Source organism: Canis lupus, chromosome 31 (genome assembly GCF_048164855.1).
Source record: "Canis lupus baileyi chromosome 31, mCanLup2.hap1, whole genome shotgun sequence".
Classification (NCBI taxonomy): Eukaryota; Metazoa; Chordata; class Mammalia; order Carnivora; family Canidae; genus Canis; species Canis lupus.
Genome location: NC_132868.1, coordinates 6,541,374 through 6,564,633, shown reverse-complemented (window position 1 = coordinate 6,564,633; position 23,260 = coordinate 6,541,374). Strand labels below are relative to the sequence as shown.

At 42.7% G+C, this 23,260-nt stretch overlaps 1 protein-coding gene and 1 long non-coding RNA gene across 15 annotated transcripts in view; one reads left to right on the top strand and one right to left on the bottom strand.

Moving 5' to 3' along the window:
• The window catches only part of SEMA5A (semaphorin 5A), a 475,568-nt gene that overhangs the window by 110,627 nt on the left and 341,681 nt on the right, over positions 1-23,260 (bottom strand). For all 14 annotated transcript variants that reach the window (XM_072807361.1, XM_072807363.1, XM_072807354.1 and 11 more), the window contains one exon: positions 1,138-1,345. In XM_072807361.1, the coding sequence (XP_072663462.1) occupies positions 1,138-1,345 (208 nt within the window). The remainder of the gene's footprint in view (positions 1-1,137; positions 1,346-23,260) is intronic.
• Positions 5,243-10,026, top strand: LOC140622376 (uncharacterized). Its single transcript, XR_012022141.1, has 3 exons — positions 5,243-5,367; positions 8,496-8,626; positions 9,865-10,026. It is a non-coding gene; the product is annotated as an uncharacterized lncRNA (long non-coding RNA).

Genomic DNA, 23,260 nt, shown 5'->3' with positions numbered 1-23,260 from the left:
CAACACTCTGATCCCAAAGGAGGCATCATATAATATACTTCATTGTCTAGAATCATCTGAAAAGGAATATTGTCATGATTTTTATTATAGATAAAAACCTTCCTTCTACAAAAGATACCTGCTTTGTAAACTGCTTTAAGTTTTAAACCATCTGCATTATCCCATTATCCCATTTGATTCAATAGCAATTTGCATGTGTTAGATGAAAAAGTGAGTTCTAAAATACTTTAGTGACCAGGTCAAAAATGGCATGTGTAGTCGGTCATGTGACTGCCAGTCTCTGAGCCCCAGACCTCATGCCATGGGGCATCTTGTTGGGGAGAGAATGACATCTGTGAGTGATATACCCAAACAGTCCATTTCTATACCAGATCTGCCCTTATGCACTGCACTGGGGGCTGGAGTTACTGAGATCACTGATCCCTACAAACGTTTGAGATTGTGATTGCCCCAAGGGCTATCTTTTGTTGGGGTCAGAGCACTTTTGCAATATTCCATCATTCAAGGGCTGGTCAAATGGATAGTCTGTACACTACCTTTCAGTTTCCTGAGTACCTGCACCTGCACTTTTCCAAATTGAGCTTTAAAGGCCACTGTGGTCCATAGTGGATGCTCCATGGACAATGAGAATGGAGTAGGGATGAGGAAAGGTGATGGTACTTGGGGTTCCCTGCACCTGCAGGGCTTCCTTGTTCTTCCCTCCTCCCAGGTGGCCTACAAGGTCCTGGAGCTCAAGAGAGAGGCAGGATCCCAAGGGAGCTGGTGCTGAGGATAGCACTGTGAGGACAGCCCTAGGGAGGGGACACCACATAGATCCTTCTCAGGGGATTAGCTCTGGGTGGAGATGATGCTTGCTCTGTACATATATTACATATAATACTCATTAAAAATAAACTTGTACAGAAGAATGCAGGAACACCAAATATCAGCATTAACACTGTGTGTTATCACACACCAAATAGTTTATGTTAACCCTGACAACTGTTCACAGGGGTGATGATGCAGTTCCTCCTCTGCAGATACTGTGGGTTGTTCTCATCACAGTAAATCAGTTTGCAACAAAACTCTGGATCTTGGGATACAGGGTTCACAAGAATGTTAAGGTCCTGATGCCATAAACCACCAAGGCTGCCCTACCTGCGGGTGCGATAGAACTGGCACCTCTTCAGCTGGATCTTGGCCACATGCTCCTGCAAGCCCACGAACAGGGCACTCTGGCTGTGGAGGATCTGCAGACTCCTTATGGGCTCTGCCCGCTGCTCGGGGAAGATCTCAATCTCTTCCAGCAAACAGCTGCCGGCAGCTGGAGTCAGGGGCGCCCGCACTTTTTTAATGGTGCCATAACCTGTGAGGGCAACAGGAAAGCAAGAAAAGGGGAATAAGGTTAGCAGGTCTCACCAGCCACTCATCATGTTTCTCCAGCCTGGCTGCACACAGAATCATCTGAGGAGCTTTTAAAAATGCTGGCACTCAAATCCGACCCCAGGCCTGTTCCATGGCCAGCACTGGACATGGGGCAGATGCCAACCCTTGGTACAGCTCTCGGCAGGGCTAGCGTGTAGCCTGGGATGAGAATCACTCAGCTACCATGTGTCTCAACAAGTTCCAAGTCCAGATACCCAGAGCACAGTAAAGCTCACTGAGGCTCAAAGTAGCCAGCTTGGCTTCATCCTGTGGAGATCATCAGATGAGAGGAGTCCTCAGGAAACCATGGTGGATTCCTAGTGTCAGAAAGAGGTACTGACCTTGCCTCCCCTTCAGGGCAGACACCTTAACTGCAGGTATGCAGGACAGCGAGGATGTGCCTTCTCCTTCTTGCCTGGGAAGTATACCCTCCTCTGTCTCTCTTCCTCCCCTGTCTAGAAGGCCTTCTTCCTCTTTCTCTCTAATATATGTTCTTTGGGAAGCCCTTCTCTGTCTCAAAGATCCGAATTCGTCTCTCCTGTACAAGTGAACAACTGTTCTCAGCCTGGTTTCTTCTGTGCCCCAGGGCTTCTGCTCACTGCATGTCTCTGCTCGCTTGCTTGCTTGTTTGTTTGTTTATTTATTTAAAAGATTTTATTTATTTATTCATGAGAGACACACAGAGAGAGAGGCAGAGACACAGGCAGAGGGAGAAGCAAGCTCCATGCGGGAAGCCTGATGCGGGACTCGATCCCGGGACTCCAGGATCACTCCCTGGGCCAAAGGCAGGTGCCAAACCACTGAGCCACCCAGGGATCCCTCTGCTCACTTATTTATAAGCATGGCTGTAAGTATGGCCTCTGAACCAGGCATCTCCCTGGACTGGCTGTGAAGAGCAGAGAGAAGAGTCCTTTCAGCCAGTGAAAAGGCACAGCATGGCCAATGCCACATGTCAGGGACACAGACATGAAAAACACACTAAAGGCCCCAGTGCACTAGGGCAAGGCCCTTGCTGCCAGCCTACAAATCCAGGGCAAGTTAGGAATATCTATCCTATCAAACCAAACCACTAGGAATATCTCCTAAAGTCATCATCAAGCTCCTCAAATCAACTCATCAGAATCCTGAGTTTTAAAATATAATTCTCATCCTGTAAACACAGAAAATGAGGCCAAGGTGTTGGCCCAAAACCAGAATTAAATCAAGAAACTTTGGCTTTGAGGCTTCCTCTCAATTCATAAATCTCAAGACAACTTTGGACAGAAATATTTTTCAGTTTTCCATGCCTAATGGAAGTCCTCAGAGACTTAGAAAGTTTCATTTAAAAAGAAAATACATGTGCAGACATATATTATCCCGAATTTATTTTAAAAAGTATATCTGAACCACATCTCCAGTGAATATTTATTGATTATGAATTGACTTCATAATAAGGTATGCAGTATTAGTAAACCATTGTTTAAGTTTCCCTTGAGCTAGCTAGGTACATGTGTTTTTGAGAAAGTTGAAGCATAAACAGAATTATGCTATATTATGGGAAGATAAAAAAATGTAGTGCCTGTCTTTGAGGAAAGTGTGTGTGTGTGTGTGTGTGTGTGTGTGTGTGTGTAAAACAGAGATAGAGAGAGAGAGAGAGAGAGAGAGGGAAAGGGAGAGAAGAGAGAGACAGACAGCCTATACAGCAGGCAGCAGACATTCTTATAAATGAACATCTCACAGATTTAAGTGTGTAAAAAAATATGTATGCCTTTGCTATGAAAGTCAACCTAATTTGGACTTGGTGACCATGGTTGGTTTCCAGCTGGTGGGAAATTTAACTTCAGTGTTCTGGGGTCTTCCTTCCCTTGCATAGAGACAAGCATCAACAAATATGCATAGAACCAAGCCATGATGGGGACAAGATGGAAACTTCAAGGAAGGTGACTTCAGTGCAGGTGTCTCAACCATAACACCCTGAGAAGAGGTCCCCACCAGCAGATGGAGGTGCCAGCCTTCCTATAGAATGGTGAGATGCATGGAGCCCCTGGCCACCCTTTGGGACACCATGATAACAGAAGACATCATCTAAGCCAGAGGACAGGAGGGGGAGCCAGGGACTGCCACCACTCAGTGGGCAGCAAGGCTGGTATGAGGGCGAAAGTGAGAGGCCCTTGGGATGAAACAAGAGCATTTTATAGCACTGCAGGGAGGGGTAGGGGCAGAGCAGATGGGAGTCCAACAGGAAAATCATCATCTTTAGACTACTGTTACACTATATTCATGGGAAATACGTGTTACAGAACAAAATGCTATTCAACAGTTGAACAAAGACCTTGATGTTTAATATTTATATTGATGGATTGCTAGTCTGAGAAACCTACCCAAATGAATAATAGTTTAGCTGTCAACATGCTCACATGCATGTCAAATTGTTAAGCAACTACAGGGAAAAACAAATTTTAAAAGATGTTTAATAACTTGATTTACAAGAATAGCCATCATTGGTCAAAACATCTCAATGCATAACTCTGCACACCTTGTACTGCTTTCTGGCAGCCTGGATCTAGCACAACTGTGGGACTTAACATTTCAGACAACAGAACTTAGCATGGAATCTGTACCTCTGTTGGGACTCCTTCACTTGCACTGTCTGGCCATGTGAGAAGCCTCTGGAAGCTCCACCTGGCCAGTCCATCTGGACCAGGGTCGTCTTGCAGGAGCCTCTGTTTCTGTGAAGCTTTTCCTTTCCTGGCCTGCGCCTTGATCTTGTTTCATGCTCACACCCTGCTCCCTTGTTGTAGAACACCTTCCTCATGTGGGTGCCTCCAGAATGCTTGCTCTACTCTCCTGTGTTTAAAGTGAGCATCAGGACCCACATGTGCTCACACATGTGAGCATCAGGACACACTCAGATCCTCTGCGTGAGCTGCCACCTGTGGGTTGTGCTTGGCTTGAGCCCTCACCATAGACTCCCTCATACCTTCACCTCCCTGTGCACCAGTCACAGGGGCCACCTGTAGCTCCAAGAGCCCAGGAGGACCTCAGCTCTGCACATATAGGTTCTCTGCCTGAAGTGGCTGCCCAGACACCTTCCTCTGACTGCTGCCTCTGACTGCTGTCCTGCGTCCCTGCTCCGATAGCTAGGGGGTGTTCTCTGTTCTTCTCTGCACACCCCCAGGTAGATGCTTCCTCCGGGGTGTCTATGATTCCCCGGTCAGGGATTTCTTTCACCATGTCTTTCGCCCACCTCTCTGTCCACAGGGGAAGACTTCTCTTGGGGGGCATGATTAGGCCATTTTTAAAAAAGATTTTATTTATTTATCTAAGAGAGAACATGCGAGAGAACACAAGCTGGGGGAGGGGCAGAGGGTGAGGGAGAAACATGTTCTTGGCTGGGCAAGGAGCCCAACAGAGGGCTTGATCCCAAGACCCTGGGATCATGACCTGAGCTGAAGGCAGATACTTAACCAACTGAGCCACCCAGGCTTCTTTTCGTTTTTTAAACAATTGACTGAGTTTCTTAGTCATATTCCAATTTTTATTGAGGTGTAGAACATGGTGTAAGTAGAAGGCACACAAGTTGATCTTATCTATTCATACATTGCAATATGATTACCACTGTAGCACAGTGTCAGTTGACACTTCTATCCTGTCACATAATTTGATACAAATTTTGAAATATGAAATAACTGTGGAATTCCCAGCAATCTATTTCTCCTTGGAGTACATCAAAACAAAGAAAAAGAAAGCCTGAGTAATCTCGTGTTTCAGAAAAAGGAGCAACATTTCTGAATCCTACAACATTAACATGCCACTGTTATTTTAAGGAGGTTAATCAGATTCTAGAATCCCCACCAGCCACCATTTCACTGGTAGGTGGCCAATCGACCTTTTATGCACCCTCAAGTTCTGATGGAATGTTCTCTCCTAGTTACCCGACACATGGTTGAAGCCCACTTGCTCCGGAACAAAGATATGGCAAAGGTATTTGTCGCTTTCCATGGCAGAAAGGCAGAGCCTGGCTCATAAAAGAGATGAGTGGGCAAACATCTATTTTGTTCAAAAAACAGTAGGACTCTGGTTGGTCCCAGAGAGCGCTTAATTTTTTGCTGTTGTTTCTGCTTCATCACATTTATCACAGTTTAATTACTCATTTACTTGTTTTGTGGCTTCTGTGCTTGACCTGAAGCACCAAGGGGGCAGACACTACATCACTTCTGTCCTCTGGTGTATGCAGAGTAGCCACTGCGATGGCCTGTGGAGATTAATAAACCCATGCTGGGGGACAGGCTCAGAGATGAGTGAGGAATGAAAAGGCAGAAAAAAGCAATGGGAATGTCACTATCATCTCTGCATTTGGTAGAAAACATCCTGGTTAATATTTTTCCCATCGTGGTCTTAAAATAAAACCATATATGCCCTCCATACACTGAAAATTCAATACTCTAGTCAAAGTGACTTGCAAGGGAAAAAAGATCAGATGCCACTGTCAAAAGTTCAGAAATCACAGAAGTAAAGCCAGCGACTCACCGAAGTAGCAACTAGTACAAGTGTATTGTGCACATACTAAAAGGACAGTGTGCAAACCAAGAGTACTTGAACTCTCGGAATGAGGCTCAGAGGAATATTATTATACGACAGCTTGTGTCCTGGAAGCTGGTGACTTTATTCTTCACGGGGATTGGTTATAATATTAGGATTTTCTTAAATAATAGGCAATTGGCTATTGGTTCCTCATATCAACCTTGGGCAACAGCTCAAGTTATCTTAAGATTTTCAGAGCATAAGCAAGAAATGACCCAGGTCAAGTCAGCCTCGCAAAAGTAGCAGATGAAGTTTTATTTGTTTGTCTGTTCAGAAACGTTTCGAGATTAGTCTCTAGTTGATTTTTATTGTAAGACGAGAAATCCATACAACTTTCTCAATCATTCTTTAAAATCCTGATGGGTAGGGAGAAAAGAAAAATTTGGCACTTTCTGTCACCAGTGGGTGAGGTCCCCAAGGAGCTAACAGCAGAACACACAGAACTCACACTGTCTTGCTGCAAATCTTCTAACAGTTGCTTTTTCTGGCAAGTGTCAACTACTAAGTCTGTCATGGACACAAATCTGAGAGTCATATTTTTGTAGTTTCTTTCTCAGATTGTAAACCATGTGTATTGTGGAAGAGACAGAGCTACTCCAAGATTTTTAAGATTGATCAAAGCTGATATTACGGTTGTTATTCCAAAGACATGAATAGTTGTAATCACATGGAAATTTCATTATATCTTGTACTGAGTAACTTATACTTGCCTCGTTTCAGCAGAACAAGCAGTAGGTTTATATCCTAGGGGGTTACCAGATTAAATAAAGGCTGCCCACTTAAATTTAAATTTTAGATTAACTATGAATGATTGTTTTTAGTAGTAGTGTGTCCTACTCAATAGTATTCATATTTATCTGAAATTGAAATTTAAGTGGACATCCTGTGTTTTTATTTGCTAACTCTGGCAAACCTATTACACCCGCATTTCATTTGATCATCTCAGCAAGCTAGTTAAGATGTAGGGAATACAGCTGAACCCTGATCACGGGCTTGAACTGAGCAAGTCCACTCACATATGGATTTTTTTTCAATAAATATAGTACAACACTATAAATGTATTTTCTCTTCCTTACAATTTTTTGAGTTTGTTTTAAGATTTTATTTATTTACTTGACACAGAGAGCACGAGAGAGCACAATCAGGGGGAGTGGCAAAGGGAGAAAGAGAAGCAGGCTCCCCACTGAGCAGGGAGCCTGATGAGGGCTCAATCCCAGGATCCCGGGATCCTAACCTGAGCCAAAGTAGACATGACCCACTGAGCCACCCAGGCACCCCCTGCCTTATGATTTTCTTGATAACATTTTCTTTTCTCTGGCTTACTTTATTGTAAGAATACAATATATCTTACATATAATAGAATATGTGTTAATGACTACGTACATTATTAGTAAGGCTCCCAGTCAACGGTAGGCTCTAATTAGTTAAGTCTGTGGGAAGTCAAAAGTCATATGCAGGGTTTCAAGTGTGGGTGCCTCTAGCCTCCTGTCATTCAAGGCTCAAGTGGACATGTATGATTATTCTCACTTCATACATGAGACAATTGAGTTTCAGAGAGTAGAAGAACTCCTACATCTTTCTCATAAGCTGTACTTTCTTATAAGGGGTCCAGACATGAAGTAAGATTTCACTTCAGTGCCTATGTGATCAAAAAGTATAACAAGGAATTCCAAAGTAAACATTAATTAAAAAGCATTTATATCAGTGAGTGAAAATTAACAAGACAAGGAACAACAAATGTTGGTGAGGATGTAGAGAAAGGGGAACCATCTTGCACTGTCGGTAGGAATGCAAACTGGTGCAGCCACTCCAGAAAATAGCATGGAGGTTCCTCAAAAAGTTGAAAATAGAGCTACCCCATTATCCAGCAACTGCACCATTAAGGTATTTCCCCCAAAGATATGGATGTAGTGAAACAACAGGACACCTACACCCCAGTGTTCACAGCAGCAATGTCCACAATAGCCAGACTGTGGAAGGAACCCAAATGTCCAGTGACAGATGATGGATAAAGAATATGTGGGCTATATATACAATAGAATTTTACTCAGCCATCAGAATGAATGAATATCTACTAGTTATATCAACATGGATGGAACTAGAAGGTATTATGCTGAGTGAAATAAGTCATCATTTGGAGAAACACAATTATTATATAGTTTCACTCATATGTGGAATATAAGGAACAGCATGGAGGATCATGGGGGAAGGGAGGGAAAACTGAATAGGAAGAAATCAGAGAGGGAGACAAACCATGAGAGACTCTTAACTCTGGGAAAGAAACTGAGGATTGCTGGAAAGGAGGTAGGTTGGGGAATGGGGTTGCTGGGTGACAGTGTGATGTGATGAGCACTGGGTATTTCACACAACTGACGAATTACTACACTCTACATCTGTCACTAATGATGTACTATATGTCAGCTGATTGAATTTAAATAAAAAAAAGAAAAGCTATTGTTGAGGAAGCAGTGTCATGCATAGAAAGAGGTAGTTTTATGGAAATTGTTTGTATTCTCTTTTTATTCCAGGAACTCTGCTGGAAGTCATAAAACTTAACCAGTTGGGAGGTAGCAAGGAGGAAGTCAACATTCCCATCCAATGGGAGCCACCACCTGATGTTTAAGTGAAGGACACACACTGGGAGTACTTGCTTCAAAAGGCATGTGTTCCCCTGGTCACCAGGATCACATTATCCTCTCTTGTGTACCTTGCTGATGCAGGCATACTTGGGACAACACAATGACTGACACTCCTGCTCCTTTATGCCACCTCTAGTGAGGCATGCAGAGTCAAATTCAAATAAGTGCTTGCAGATGAGCAGAAGCTGTACATACACTTACAAGGTGGTATTTCTGGGAATAAGAGAAGGAGATAGCTACCCCAAGAAACAAGGAGCATGCAAGGCAATATAGATTGCCACAAAGCAATCATAACCATTAGAGAAGGCTCCTTCCTGTTCTTTGTCTGCTTTGCAGAGTTTTCCTTTCAACTAGAGCTCAAGCTAGTCTCTACTCTTCTGTGGAGTGTAGTCTCTATATCACTTTTCTGAGAAAATAAATGACCCTGAGGACCTCCTGAACAGAAAGGGTGTGGGTAACATGATCTTCTAACACCCACAGCCTAAAGAATCAACGTGTTACAGCTAATGCAAAGAAGAAGAAAAGAACTAACCCAAATTAAGCTAACAAGGAAAGAGAAGTGCAGGTGTATAGCATGGTGTATCAATAGGAAAATATAGACCACCTTCATTTTCGTAAATCAGTTCATTTTTCCAAATCCAGCAAGACAAATCCAAGGGGGAGAATATGAGAGACCCCACTGGAAGGGCCACCTCTAATTGCAAATGATCTATCATCATTATTTTTTCTGAATTAAAATTCCAAATGGTTACAGGACATCAGAGATGGATGGGACCTACAACAATATTTTGAATTTTCTAGGTGAGGAAAGCAAAGCCCAGAAAGGTTAAGTGAGTGCCTAAGTTCACACTCTTGGGCCTGAATTTGGATCCTCTTCTTACCAATCAAGTGCTGGTTATTTTTGTTTTAAAAGTATGGGAGGGGTAATATGCAATCCCCATAATAGTGCATCAAGATCAGTATGTTCATGAGTCCTAAAATATCAGGGGGATGGTAAGCAGGATATGAAATGGTAGTTGTTAATCAAGACAAAGATTAAGCTATGATCTATGGTCATGTGCTTCTCTTACCATAGAATTCACTGCACAGATAACTAATGTATAAGTGGTGCCAAGCCCAGAATTGATCTGACTTCTCTATCAGGCTTGGAGCTCTCACTTATAAGAGCCTGGAAAGTAAACAAGAGGAGAAAAAAAAAAGAGGCTATGAGAGGACAAAAGATATATATTTATTTTTAATTTATTAATGTTTTTGGTAGACTCTATGCCCAACCTGGAGCCCAACACAGAGCCTGAACTCACAGCCCTGAGATCAAGACCTGAGTTGAGAAGCTGAGATCAAGATGCTTAATGGACTGAGCCACCCAGGTGCCCCAAAAGATATTTAAACAAAAAAATTTACAATAAAAATAAGACCCTTAAGCCACTGTTTGTTGTATATGATGTTGCTCTAGCACTGTAAGCTCTATTGCACATCATTCAGTTATTACTGGTTGAAAATTAGTCATATTTTTAACTTTGAGGGCAAATAGCTGATATTTTTCTACTTTTCAGTGTTCACTTTGCTGACTAAAATTGACTGAATAGTTTTAATGAGATTTCAATTTTGCATCTTGATAGAGATGGTCAACTATAACAATCTCTCATTTGCTATGGAAATAAGCCTTATAATAAGATAGGGAGGATTATGGGCTAAAATGTGTCCCTTCAAAACTCATGTTGAAGTCCTAATTCCTAGTGCCTCAGAATGTGATTGTATTTGGAGATAGGGCCCTTCAAAAAGTAGTTAACACAAAACAAGGTCATATGGGTGGTTCCTTACCCAATATAACTGGAAATGATGTAGATACGTACATCCCCATGTGAGGACACATCAACAAACCAAGGGGAGGAGCCTCAGACAAAAACACGTTTGCCAATACCCTGACCTTGGGCTTCTGCCTCCAGAAATAAGTGGGAAATAAGGTTCTGTTGTTTAGCCCACACAATCCTTAGAACTTGTGATCTTTGTTAGGGTGGTTCTAGCAAGCTGGCAGAGACATTCTATGTCAAGAATAGAAAATATTAAAAATCAGATTTTGTCAGCCAGATAATTTTCTCAAAACAATTTTACAACTAGACCATGAATTATTGTTCTATATTTCTTTAAGATATCATAATTCAAATTTGAATGCAAAGACACTATAAATTATAGGTTTGATTCAATTTTTTTACCTTGTATGATCACAATGTAAGAATCATATTAGTAACAGCCTAGTATTTTCAAATCCTGTCATTTATTTCACTTAATCCCCTATGTATATGATCCTGAGCTAGTGAAGCAGCAGGAGATGATATAGGGCATGTAACATTGTGAAAAATGGATGCATTTTGATAAGGATTATAAAATAATTCATACAGATGGTGCTGTTGCTCCCGACCTTTATGCTAATGGCTCTGCTGCTCTTTGGGGGAACATTCAGAGAAAACTGAATGAGCACTCAAGAATGAACTTTCAGGTATCTGAGGAAAAGGTCACTGATTATAACGAATTTCTTTTTGGCGGATTTCTAGAATTTTAGTCTCATCAAAATCTCAGAAGTTTATGAAAACAAATCTTTTTATAGGAAAGCGGGCAGGAAGAAGGGAGGAAGGGAGAGAAGAAAATAAGTGGTCAGTTCAATATAACCATCATTATTGCTGTGATGAAAAATGGTATTTTTTGAATTTTCATACTTCTATATAATCAGAGAGCCTTCTGCAGCTCATAAAGCCTGGACAATTCCTTATGCTCTATGTGTGGGGTGTGGCTTTAATCTGATGAACTTGAGAACCCTGACCAATGAGAAAAGACTCAGAGAAACTGATTCTTCTTAAGAACAGCAGCCAGAAGCACTTCCAAAACACAAAATAAATATATGTTTATTCTAAAGTGCAATAGAAAACTTAGAAGGTGGAGTTGTAACAGACTATATACTGTGTGTGTGTGTATAAAGTTCTCTTTTATATAAACAAACAAACAAACAAAAAAACAGTCATAAAAAGCAAAGAAAGAGCCAGTTCAGAAAAAATGGGGAATAAAGATGCAGAGATTATTGTAGAGCATTGGATGGATAGATGTGATCTTGGCTCATCTTGTTATGGCTCTATGTTTTGTTATGTTTTAGAAATGTTTATTATTATTGAGCTTGCCGTGTGCTGAATCCAGCATAGAAATTAAACCCATGAAATGGGCACACGGCAATTCTGACAATGGTTTCCTGCGACCGGGCTGGAGGCTCACTGTGGACATCAGACCACTAGCCAGGAAAGCTACACTGTTTTCTTTCTAGTTGGGCGTTTGACTCTCTGATTCTCTGCCGCTGTAACCAAGAGGCAATTTTAGTGTTTTGTCTTTATCGACCCAGAGTTACAGCAGAGTAAAAGGAAACCTTTTGTATTTGCATCTGTTACTGTTCTAAGCATTATCAGTGAGGTAATGATGAAATGCCCTCTTCCACTCACTGGGCAGCATGTTTCCATAGCAACAGATCATTATATAAAGTTCATCAATTCAGCTGGTCATTATCTCAAAGTAGCAGACTGCTAATATGGCATGAAAGTTCTTTCTTTGAACTCCTAATTGGGTAAGTGAATTAAACTGGTTTTGGCACTGGGAGCTCAGTACGGAATTTATGTAAGTAAAAGGGAATTGAAAGAGGAAAAGAAACAGGTCTTCATGGCTACTTTTTGCTTAAAATGGAGATTTTAATCAACTCAGTGTATCAGATTCAACTAATGGCTTTTTCCCCCCGCAAAGAGAATATGTTAGTCTGTTTAAGCATCTTTGTCATAAATTGCATGCAAACTTCTTTTATCCCAAAGTATCATTTTAAACCATATTCCTGCATCCTCGCCCTTGGCAAGTCTTGGGGGATGTAGCCTGGCTTGTTCACTGTGATCTCGCTGGCATCTGGAATAGTGTCTAGCACACAGTAGGTGCTCAAGCAAAGCATAGGCCTCAGAGTGTGGACTCTGGAGCTCAGTGGCCCAGGTTAGACTCCCTGCTCCAACGCTTACAGGCCACATGGCCAAGACTGGGCCAATCGCACCTCTGTGTCTCCTTCACCCTGGGGTCCAGCTTATAGGTTGGTGGCCACACGGGGAGCGTCCCTCTGCAGAGGGCTTGGCCGATGTCTGGCACACAGGCGTATAATTAGTATTTTCTTGCTACTTCTAGCCCATGGATTATAAGCCCTATTCAAGTTCTGTGTAGAAAGAGCAAGCTGCTGTCAGTCCTCACCATGCCCGCAGCTGGAGGGGAGAGGCTACCTCTCTTCCAACAACCTCCACTGCCCTGCACAAAAACAAAACCAAACAAAACACTCTGTATGTACAATCATAAGCTGGTGCTTATAGGAAGTTTATCACTGGAGTTTCCTGTGAATAAAACCAGTATCACAATTAAAATGAGAGCAACCCATCGAGTCCTCTGGGTGTCCTCTCAAAGCTCTCATCTGACCACACTACTTACATCTAACTCTCATCGTTCTGCTAAGGAGGCAATTCAAGCTTCTAGAAGGAGATTACTTGCCTTAGATTTATTGTATCTAAATTACACAACAGTCACCCCATTGGCAGAGTCGGCAGCCCTTCCCTGACAGTCACCGGGTGGGAACGCAGAGTCTAAATCATCCTGTCACCCCAGTGGTGAAATTTACACTTCATCTGGTCCCATTAGTGTGAGTTGGGATGGTTGAGAAAAATCTATGCTAAGCACTTTTGTACTTTTGTAACATTAATTTAAAAGAAAACAGAGAGCTTTCTACTCAATGGAATAAGAAAATTATTTTGTCATTCTTCTGAATTGCTACATTATACTAATTATGAACAAGTGACTGATGCTCCAAGCTATTCAGTAGCTAGAATTTTCACACACTGTCTTCAGACATGACCTTATCCGTTCCTATTACTTCAAGCTGAGCCAAGGTCTCTTTTCCTGACCCAAACCTTTCTCTTCAATTTCAAAAACGGATTTCCAACTACCAGACCACCCACATGCAACTGGAATACAGCATATTCAAAACAGTTATGTCGGTTCCTCTTTGGCTCAAAAAAAAATTCTGAAATCCTGAATTCATTTGTTAGGATAAAATTTTCAACGTGATACATCCTATCTTTCAGCTTCATCTCCTGTCTCTCCACCCACAACCCCAGAGAATTTAAATTTCTCACCTTTCAAATGCCTCACTTCTTTCTAGGTTTTCCATATTCAGTGCCTTCTCTTAGGAAGATCCATCTGTCCTTCCTCACCAGGCAATCATCTCCCTATTTTTCAAGCTATACTGACAGCATGTGAGAAACTCATCCCACCTGAGCATAGACAGGACTCTGTGAGTCTAAGACCAGAGATCACTTGACAGAAGTTATGGGGAAAACTGTAGATGTCCGAAAACACGACAATGGTAGTAGGATGAAATGAAAGTAGGATGTGAAACAAGGAACCAAACATCCAAGGGGCAGGACAGCCCCAGCTGGACCCAATTGCTGGTGTGACACGTATTCTCAAATGTTCCTGCACTGGGAAACAGGCTCCACCTCTGAGATAGGCCCCACACTGATGGGCAAATCCAGAGTCCTTCAGCCTGCTGGCTTGCATGCTGACTTTCCAGTGTGGCTCCCTGAATCTTTGGTGGGTTTAGTTTGTGATCTACGTGGTGTCTCAGCCAGCTTTCACTCATGCAGTAGGCAAACCATGAGTCTTAACAAAATTCAATGTTTTTCCATAAGTAGGATCCGAATATTTGAGAGACAGCCTGAACCTAACACCAGTGATACATCATTGAACCATGAAGGCCATGGTGAGGGTCCCAATCACACAGTAGGAGACTAAGGACTGGGGATGAGGGTTAGGGTTGGTGGGGGAGGGGGCAACAGGTAGGTGTCTGGAGATGGAGCAGGACCCACCATAGGGCACATATGCAGTCCCCTGATTCCTGGGAGGGGAATGTGTCAGAGGAGGCAGGACGAAACTCAGACACTGGAGACAAGACTGAAACACTGCCCAGGACAGAAGATGTCAGGCTTCGTCACTGAAACTAAGCGAGAGGGGCCAGAGAGCAGCCAGGGTGAGATGAGCTGGCACCGAGCCTACGCCCTCCTGCTCCCTGCATGCTGTGGGCCTGAGGCCAGGAAGGGATCTGAGGAGCCCACAGAGGCAGGTTAAGGACCCACCTTTGAAAGTTAGAGATTCCTGAAGATAAGCTGCCAGGTGAATGACCACAGGTCAGCAATTCAATAAAGACCGAGACAACTGGTTCTTATCCAGTCCATTCAGAAATGAATTAAGGTTGCCCACAAGTATTTTTAAAAAATGCCAACATTGTATAATCAATAAAATTTCTAAGTGAAAGAAAAAAATATTGTTTAACTCAAAATGCAGCAACTCATTGTGAAGATTGCCTTTAAAGACCCAATTTATCAAGGACAAGTCAAGGCCATTATTTTTCACATTGAACTAGTGTTTTTTTGCTAAGGACACGGTCATACTTTAAAATTAATTAAGTGATCATATCACTGAGGACCTAAATGAAACCCCTGCCCTGATAATTAATCTTAGAGATCACTTTCAATACTAAGGGTGGATTTTTTTTTTTAATTTCAAAATCCCATAAATGTAGTTGAGTACTTAGACAATTAATTATTGGACTTTTTGATTACTGGCACACATACATGAAAATGGAGGCCTCAAAAACCTCCTATCTGTTCTCTAGACTGTGAAAACCAACTTCTATTGGTCTTAACTGAGAGTTATTTTTTTTTAAGATTTATTTATTTATTTGAGAGAGAGAGAGAGAGAGAAAGAGAGAGCAAGAGAGTGCTCAAGTAGGAAGGGCAGAGGCAGCAGGAGAGAGAATCTCAAGCTGACTCTGTGCTGAACTCAGAGCCTGACACACAACTCTGTTCCATGACCCTGAGATCATGACCTGAGCCTAAACCAAGTCAGTTGCTTAACCCACTGCGCCATTCAGGTGCCCCAACTCAGGGCCATTTTAAGGGACTTCTACTGATATAGACAACACTCAGTGTTTCAGCCTCACATGGTACATAGCTGCACATATGCTTTCTGGTTAAAGAAACAAATTTTCCTTGAGCAAATTCTCCTTTCCTTTCTTTCAAGTTTAATACCTCAAATAAAAGAATCACATATTCCAACAGTTTATACCCAGTTGGAACACAAGAGTTAGACTAGAAACAGATAACAAGAACCACTCTCCTGGATGTTGTTTTAATCTCAAAATGCTTTAAAAATTTCAAACTGAGTTAAGCTTCTGCAGTCTTCAGAAATCCAAAAAGTGATGATAATTACTCCCTTGGTCAGAAAGTTACCTAATTTGCATCGAATATTCCTAAAAGGTCAGACAAAACCAGAAGCTCAGAGTTTCTTTCTTTCCTCTGTGGGGTTAAAACTAACAACAGTGGGGCTGGCTGATGAGAACAATAGCTGGATGGACAAAAGGACAGAGGCCTCTCACTTTCCATCTGCCGGTACATTTGGCAATTACTTGGCATATCCTAAGGTCACCTGATGCAATACAAAGGAAAGAAGTTTTACTTCACGTTGATTTTCCTTTGGTCTACATGTGTAATCACCCACAGAATCATAATTTCAGGTATTCCTGATTTAGGGTTTGGTTAGGTGCTCAGTCTTGATTCTTCATAGATGGTTTCATCAGTAAAAGTCATGTCCTCAGCTTCTCTGAGGAGATACTTCTTTATGGAATGGGTAAGTCAGATTGAATCAGGTCAGGGCAGCATTTGCCCCTAAGGACATTAGCTTGGAACATCATCCCAATCTTGACACCATGAGAATTGTATGGTTCCTTGATAAGAATCCCTGCAACATCTTTTTGTATGGGCAATTCTATTGAAATACTATAAAATACCCTATTTAAGAAACATCGATGTGGCTATTTCTAGGTTTCAAAGGGAAAGAGGGGTGGAAATTGAAGAAGCCAACCGATAATTTAACACTCTTTCAACCTGGCTGTGAAACTATGCTATTTTTTGAAAGACAAAAATGAAAAGAAATGCTTATGTTGACATCTCTGCACATGACAAACACTGTTTCCCTCCATCCAGAACAGGTTTGTTTGGAGACATGCACACTGTCAATATTTGCACCACTGCAGCAGGCTGTTTACTCAAATCCCAGTTTGCTGCGGGCATCCTGGTGGAAGGAAGTGTGCTGTGCTAATTTGCCATGATGATCTGGGGAGAGCCCACTTCTTCTAATGGGTTCCAGGTGGGAACTACAATTTTTTTTTTGCGGGGGGGGAACTACAATATTAATCGATACAGCCTTCTCCCTATACCTTGGCTATCTCCTCCCACCAGGTCTGGCAAATCCCTAGGAATTTTTCTATCCACATTTCCTCTTCAGAAGGCTTATTTTCGAAGAAATGATGGGTGTGTTTTCTTCCCGTCCCTCTGCTGTGTAACCACTTCTGGATGAAAGCTTATATATAATGTCATTGGTGATGACATTTTGTCATACAGTGGAGATCGCACTTACTCCTCCCTAGTCCTTCTGAGTGCCTGCTATCTGCTCTAGAATTTCATTACCTAGGCCAAGGCTTAAATGTCATGCTCAGGAGTGGCTAATCACCATCACCAGGCAAGCAGCATATCTACAAGTTAGCGAGGAGGTGCTTAGGTAAAGAATGAAAAAGGAAGACGTGCGAAACTAAGGCATCAGCAATCCTGTGAGCAATTTGCCTGCCTGATCAGATGGGGCTCCAAGCCGCTTGCTTGGAAATGGGCACTCCAAGCCCCTGTTACCATGGCCAACATCATGTTAGACGAAATCGTTACAGAAAGATTTACTCTGAAGACAGCATTCCTTTCAAGGGACAAGACACAACAGCCCTGTGGCTATCTGAGTGGAATCTGAGTTTTCCTGGTGCACAGATTCAATTGGTTAACATAAAAGAATCAAATTATTCCAGATTTTATGGAGCTATGAACAATTTATTCTTCTGATTTAACAGTGCAGACAATGACTGCGTTGGGCCTGTTGACAGCAATTTCACATATTATTCTAATGCCCACCTGCAATGTGGACATGCAGTGGGTAGAGTTCTAAAATTCTGTCCCTTGCATTCTCAAAGGAATCCCAGACCTCATCCCCATCCTCTGTGTTCAGAGAGGTCCACATCGATCCTGGGGCAGTGGACAGTCCCTTCCTGAGGGACCCCTGAATGTGCCCAGGGGTCCTGGAACCACCGAATGTCAGAGAGGTGGTACTCACTAGGGGAGAGACATGGCCACCTCACTGCCTGTGGGGTGACTGGACCATTCTCCTGCCAGGGTGTGTGTTCCTTCCTCAAGTCAGGCAAAGAACATGTATCGTGGTCACGGTACGAAGAAAGGACGGAGGAGAGAGAGAAGAGGTGGCACACTGTTGATGTCAGCACTTTGCAAAGGTTCCACAGAGAAAGGGTCCCCTTGTAGAAGTGGAGATTGGGGGTACTGGGTAGACTTCACTAAAATCTCTTTGGAGTTATGACATCATTTCCCACAGACACAATGAGATCCTACCCAGATTTCTTCACAAACAGGAGGCCAGCAGGTCTGGGAACAGGAGCCCTTGTACTTAAACTCTAGTAGCCACCGTGAAACCTTAATGAGATACATCAGCCATGAGCAGCAGCTGGGATTTATATGAACAAATGCAGCAAAGAGAAATGGTTTGTATTTCTGTCCACAGATCTCAGTGCTTTACTACCTGGGGCAACTTTTGATCAGTAGAAATCATGTGAAACAAGCAGGAGAAGACTGAAGACTCAGTAAGGTCTCAGCCCAGAGAAGGCGAAGAGGAGAGTGAGAAAATGGGTCATTCCACAAATACCTGCCCCACAACTGGGGGAAACTGGGACATCCACTCATTTGCAGCACAGAATTCCTTATTATTTGGTGGTTGGGGAACTAGGCATGAGCTACTAAAATTATTTGGAAAACATGTTTAAAAACAAAACACATTAGGGATCCCTGGGTGGCGCAGCGGTTTGGCGCCTGCCTTTGGCCCAGGGCGCGATCCTGGAGACCCGGGATCGAATCCCACATCGGGCTCCGGTGCATGGAGCCTGCTTCTCCCTCTGCCTGTGTCTCTGCCTCTCTCTCTCTCTCTGTGACTATCATGAATAAATAAATAAAATCTTTAAAAAAAAAAAAAAAAAAAAAAAACACATTAAAATACAAGAATGAATGTTTCTGTAGTTAGTAAAACCAAACAATTAGTCGTTCTTAAACCATTTAAAGTGGCTTGGCATATATTAGATTGTTTTCCAAAGCACACTTTTCATTTTAATTGGGCCGGACGTAGACTAATACTAAAATACCAATTCTGTTCATTGAGTTCTGGTCACTGAGAAACATCAAGGAAACAAGAGAAAGCCAGGCGACTCTTGAAATTTGGTTGCAAGATCACATGCAAAGTGGCAAAGTACCATCGGGTGGATTAGTGTCCTGGGGCTACTGTAATAGAACACCACGCTCTTGCTCTTAAAGCAACAGAAATTTATGGTCTTGCAGCTCAGGAGGCTGGAAGTCTGAAATCAAGGTATAGACAGGGCTGTGCTCCCTTGAGATTCTGGGCAAAATCCTTCCTTGTCTCTTCTTAGCTTCTGGTGGTGGCTGTTGATCATTGGTGTTCCTGGGCTTGCGGCTGCACAGGCTAGTCTCCAACCCTGTTGTCACATGTCCTTCCCCCTGTGTGTCTCTCTCCCTCCTCCTCTTAAAGGGACACCAGGCATATTGGATTAAGAGTCTACCCTATTCCACTCTATTCCAGTATGACTAAATATTCACTACTCACATCTGCAAATACCCTATTTCCCTTTTTTTTTTTTTAGAGCAATAGAGATTTTTTTATTTTTTATTTTTAAAAAGGCCAGTCAGGGAGAAATTTGTCAGGAAAACACGTTTCATGGGACATCTCGTTGGTCTCTACATGAAGGCACCACAAAGCTGCCCCCTTCCCTGGGGTCCTTTACCCCCCCACCACTCCCCCTCCCCCGCCCCCGCATGAGGGCTCAGCATAGTCCTATTTCCAAATAGGCTCACATTCCAAGATATTGACAGGTTAGGACTTCAACATGTCTTTTTGGGGGAACAGAATCCAACCCATATCACCTTGGGATTTTACCACACTGCTATTATTCTCTACAATTCTACAAGGATTTTATCATCAAACACAAAATTGATTAGATTTTATCTAATGAACACTCAAACTACTTAACATTTCCTTCTAGCCTACAAGAGAGAACCCAAATGGGCACACACAGAGCAAGTTCAGCTCAAGTTTGGATTTCCGACTTCCAGCAAAATGGACAGAATTAGGGGTGATTGTTGAAAAATCTTTCCAACCCAGGATCTGCACAATTTTAAGCTTGCTCATGATACCTAAGTAGTTGCAAATTGATTATAAATATTAAGGGAGACAGCTATTAATAATGGCAACAGAAGTGAGTCAGTTGGGTGGCTCAGTGGTTGAACGCCTGCCTTCAGCTGAGGGTGTGATCCCAGGATCCAGGATTGATTCCTACAGCGGGCTCTCTGTGAGGGGCCTGCTTCTCCCTCTGCCTATGTCCCTCTGTCTCTCATTAATAATAAATACATTTAAAAGAAAAGAAGTGTGTCAGTTAATATTTGGTACCCATTGGAAGTCTCTCTAGAGTCTCTCAAGTTTTGTGTACTTCAGTCCAAGGGCTTGTTGGGGCCCATCCTGCCCTCAGCAACCTCATCTTCCTCCCTGTGGGGCTAGAGAAGGTACTAGAAGAAATTGTACACAGAGAGATAAGGTCAGGACTGGGATTTCAGCATGTGCTAAGCCAGCTGCCAACTGTTACTCATACAAGAAAAATTCTAGAATATAAAGAACATTGTTTCTCTCTGGATGTTCCTACTGGCTCATCTGGGAAGCATTACTGATTTCTGGATTTTAATAATGGTCGGTCACAAGTAACAATAAAGATGCCATGTTCTGTGTTAAAAACATACTTGGGGGATGTCTGGGTAACTCAGTTAAGTGTCCGTTCTTGATTTCGACGCAGGCCATGATCTCAGGGTCATGAGATCATGCCCCACATTGGGCTCCACGCTGACCTGGGAGTCTACTAGAGATATTCTCTCTCTCGCTCTCCCCCTTTGTCCCTCCACCCTGTTCACATGCTCTCTCTTTCCCTCTCTCTCTGAAAATAAATAAGTAAAATCTTTAAAATATATACATATCTAGGGGCGCTAAGGTGGTTCAGTTGGTTTAGCGTCTGCCTTCGGCTCAGGTCATGATCCCAGGATCCTGGGATCAAATCCTGCACCAGGCTCCTATTCAGTGGGGAGTCTGCTTCTCCCTCTACCTCTTTCCCCTGCTTATGATCTCTCTCTGTCTCAAGCTCTCTCTCCCAAAGAAATAAGTAAAATCTTAAAAAATAAATGTATATACATAGTTGGAAGGAAACAATGGGAAGGTAGGATGGAGCACTGGCTCTATTTTCTCCATGGTACTCCCAGAAAAGCTATGGGAAGGCATGGGTGCTTGGGTTCCATCTGCATCAAGGTGTCTCCTTTCTCCTCCCTGGAGTTATGTGACCCCAATCTCTGGCAGCCTTCAGAACATCACTCGTTCAGTGACCCCTTCCCCTGCTCAGTAGGCAGTCTCAGTGAGATGACTCCCTTCAGTAGCTGGGAACTTCATAAAAGTCAGATTTATGGGGTCTAATTTCTACTGAAAAGACTCAGGATGATGCCTTCCAAAACACAGAAGTCCTTGAAAGTACAATCCCAAGCTCTACCTCCTACCTTCTGATAATCAATAAACAGAATGGATCCCATTCGTTACACTTAGAAGTGACTGATACCCTGGCCTCTCACATTCCATCTCTGCTTTATTTTTTTTTCTCCAAGTGACATTGCATATAATTGTTTAATTGTATTTCTCTCTAAAATACAAGCTTCTTAAGGGCAGGGAGCCTGTGGTATTCACGGATGAAACTTCTCCATGGAATCTGATCCCTAAATTTCCATTTCTCTCTTCTCAGACACACACACACATAAAATTTTTTTTGAGAGGGGAGAGAGAGAGCAAGCAGGCATGCCAGTGGGGCTGGGGTGGGGGACAGAGGGAAAAGAAGAGAGAGACTCTTAAGCAGGCTCCATGCCCAGCACAGCCCAAAGCAGGCTCGATCTCATGACCCTGAGATCACGGCCTGCACTTGAAATCAAGAGTCAGAAACCCAACTGACTGAGCCACCCAGGCTCCCCATTGTCTGATACATTTTCATCATTCTGTACTAGCTTATGCATCTTAGACATTTTCTTTCAAATCAAGTCCCAGATGTTTGGTGTACTAGTTAGCAAATCATACCAGCAGCCACTGAAACAAACAGTAAAACATATCTGTTAGGCTCATGTTGGATAACAGATTTCACATCTGCATCACAAACAATTAGGAATGATGATGATGTCAGCGCCTAATCATAGAGAAAGGTAAGGTACATCTGTTACAGACAGATTCTAGGTCAAGAAAATTATTATTTCATCCAGAATGGCATGACTTGAATATGGTCCAGAAATGCACAGCATTAAGTTGACCTGGGAGCCTGTTACAAATCCCAGCCTTCTGCATAATGTATAAACTTGTTGAGTCTCTATGCTGTATACCTGAAACTAATGTAACATTGTGTATCAATTATGCTTCAATAAAAAATAATAAAATTTAAAAACTAAAATAAAATTTGTAATTTGTGATTAGCTCTTTCCCTGTTCTAAACACATATTCCTTTCTCTCTCTGTGTGTGTATGTGTATAAAATGCCAGATCTCTGTACTAAAAATCAGAATCCAGGTCTTATTCATTCTCAAGCTGAACAAACACTGGTATAAGATAGTACTGGAGGGACGCCTGGGTGGCTCAGTCGGTGAAGCATCTGCCTTCGGCTCAGGTCATGATCCCGGGGTCCTGGGATCCAGCCCCACCTTGGGCTCCCTGCTCATCGGGGAGCCCGCTTTTCCCTCTGCCCCTCTCCCCACCTGTGCTTGCTCTCTCATGTTCTCTATCTGTCTCTCTCAAATAAAATAAATAAATAAATAAATAAATAAAAATCTCTAAAAAAAAATCAAATAAATAAGAGTACTGTAGAAATAGTAAGAGACTGAAATAAGGGAATGGCTTATGGAAAAATAAAACAGATGGTTAGCAGACGTGGTGGAGGGATCACATCTCCAGGATGGGCCGCCTGATCACGAACAGGAGAGAATAGGGAGCAGAAGCAATCTGTGCGGCAAAGACACATACTTGATTAGAGACACATTGGCATGGAGACAAAGGAAAAATAAAAGTAACCCACTTCATCCTGGAAGGCAGAGTAGAAACCCGGAAACTGAATGGTATTTCCAGGGCGGTAGCATGAAACAGAACCACTGGGGTTAGAGCCTGAGTAACAGCCACACGAGGGGCAGGCAGGGAAGGTGGAGCCAGCCGGGGGGCCTCCCCCGCGACGCAGGGAGGCGGCGATCTGAACCAAGGACAGAGGGTGGTCAGCACGACTCTAACTCTGTCTTTGCAGGGGCAGCTGAGCAGCCGTGTGGATGCAGACTCAGTCACTTACAGAGTCCAAGCATACATATTATCATTTTGTTT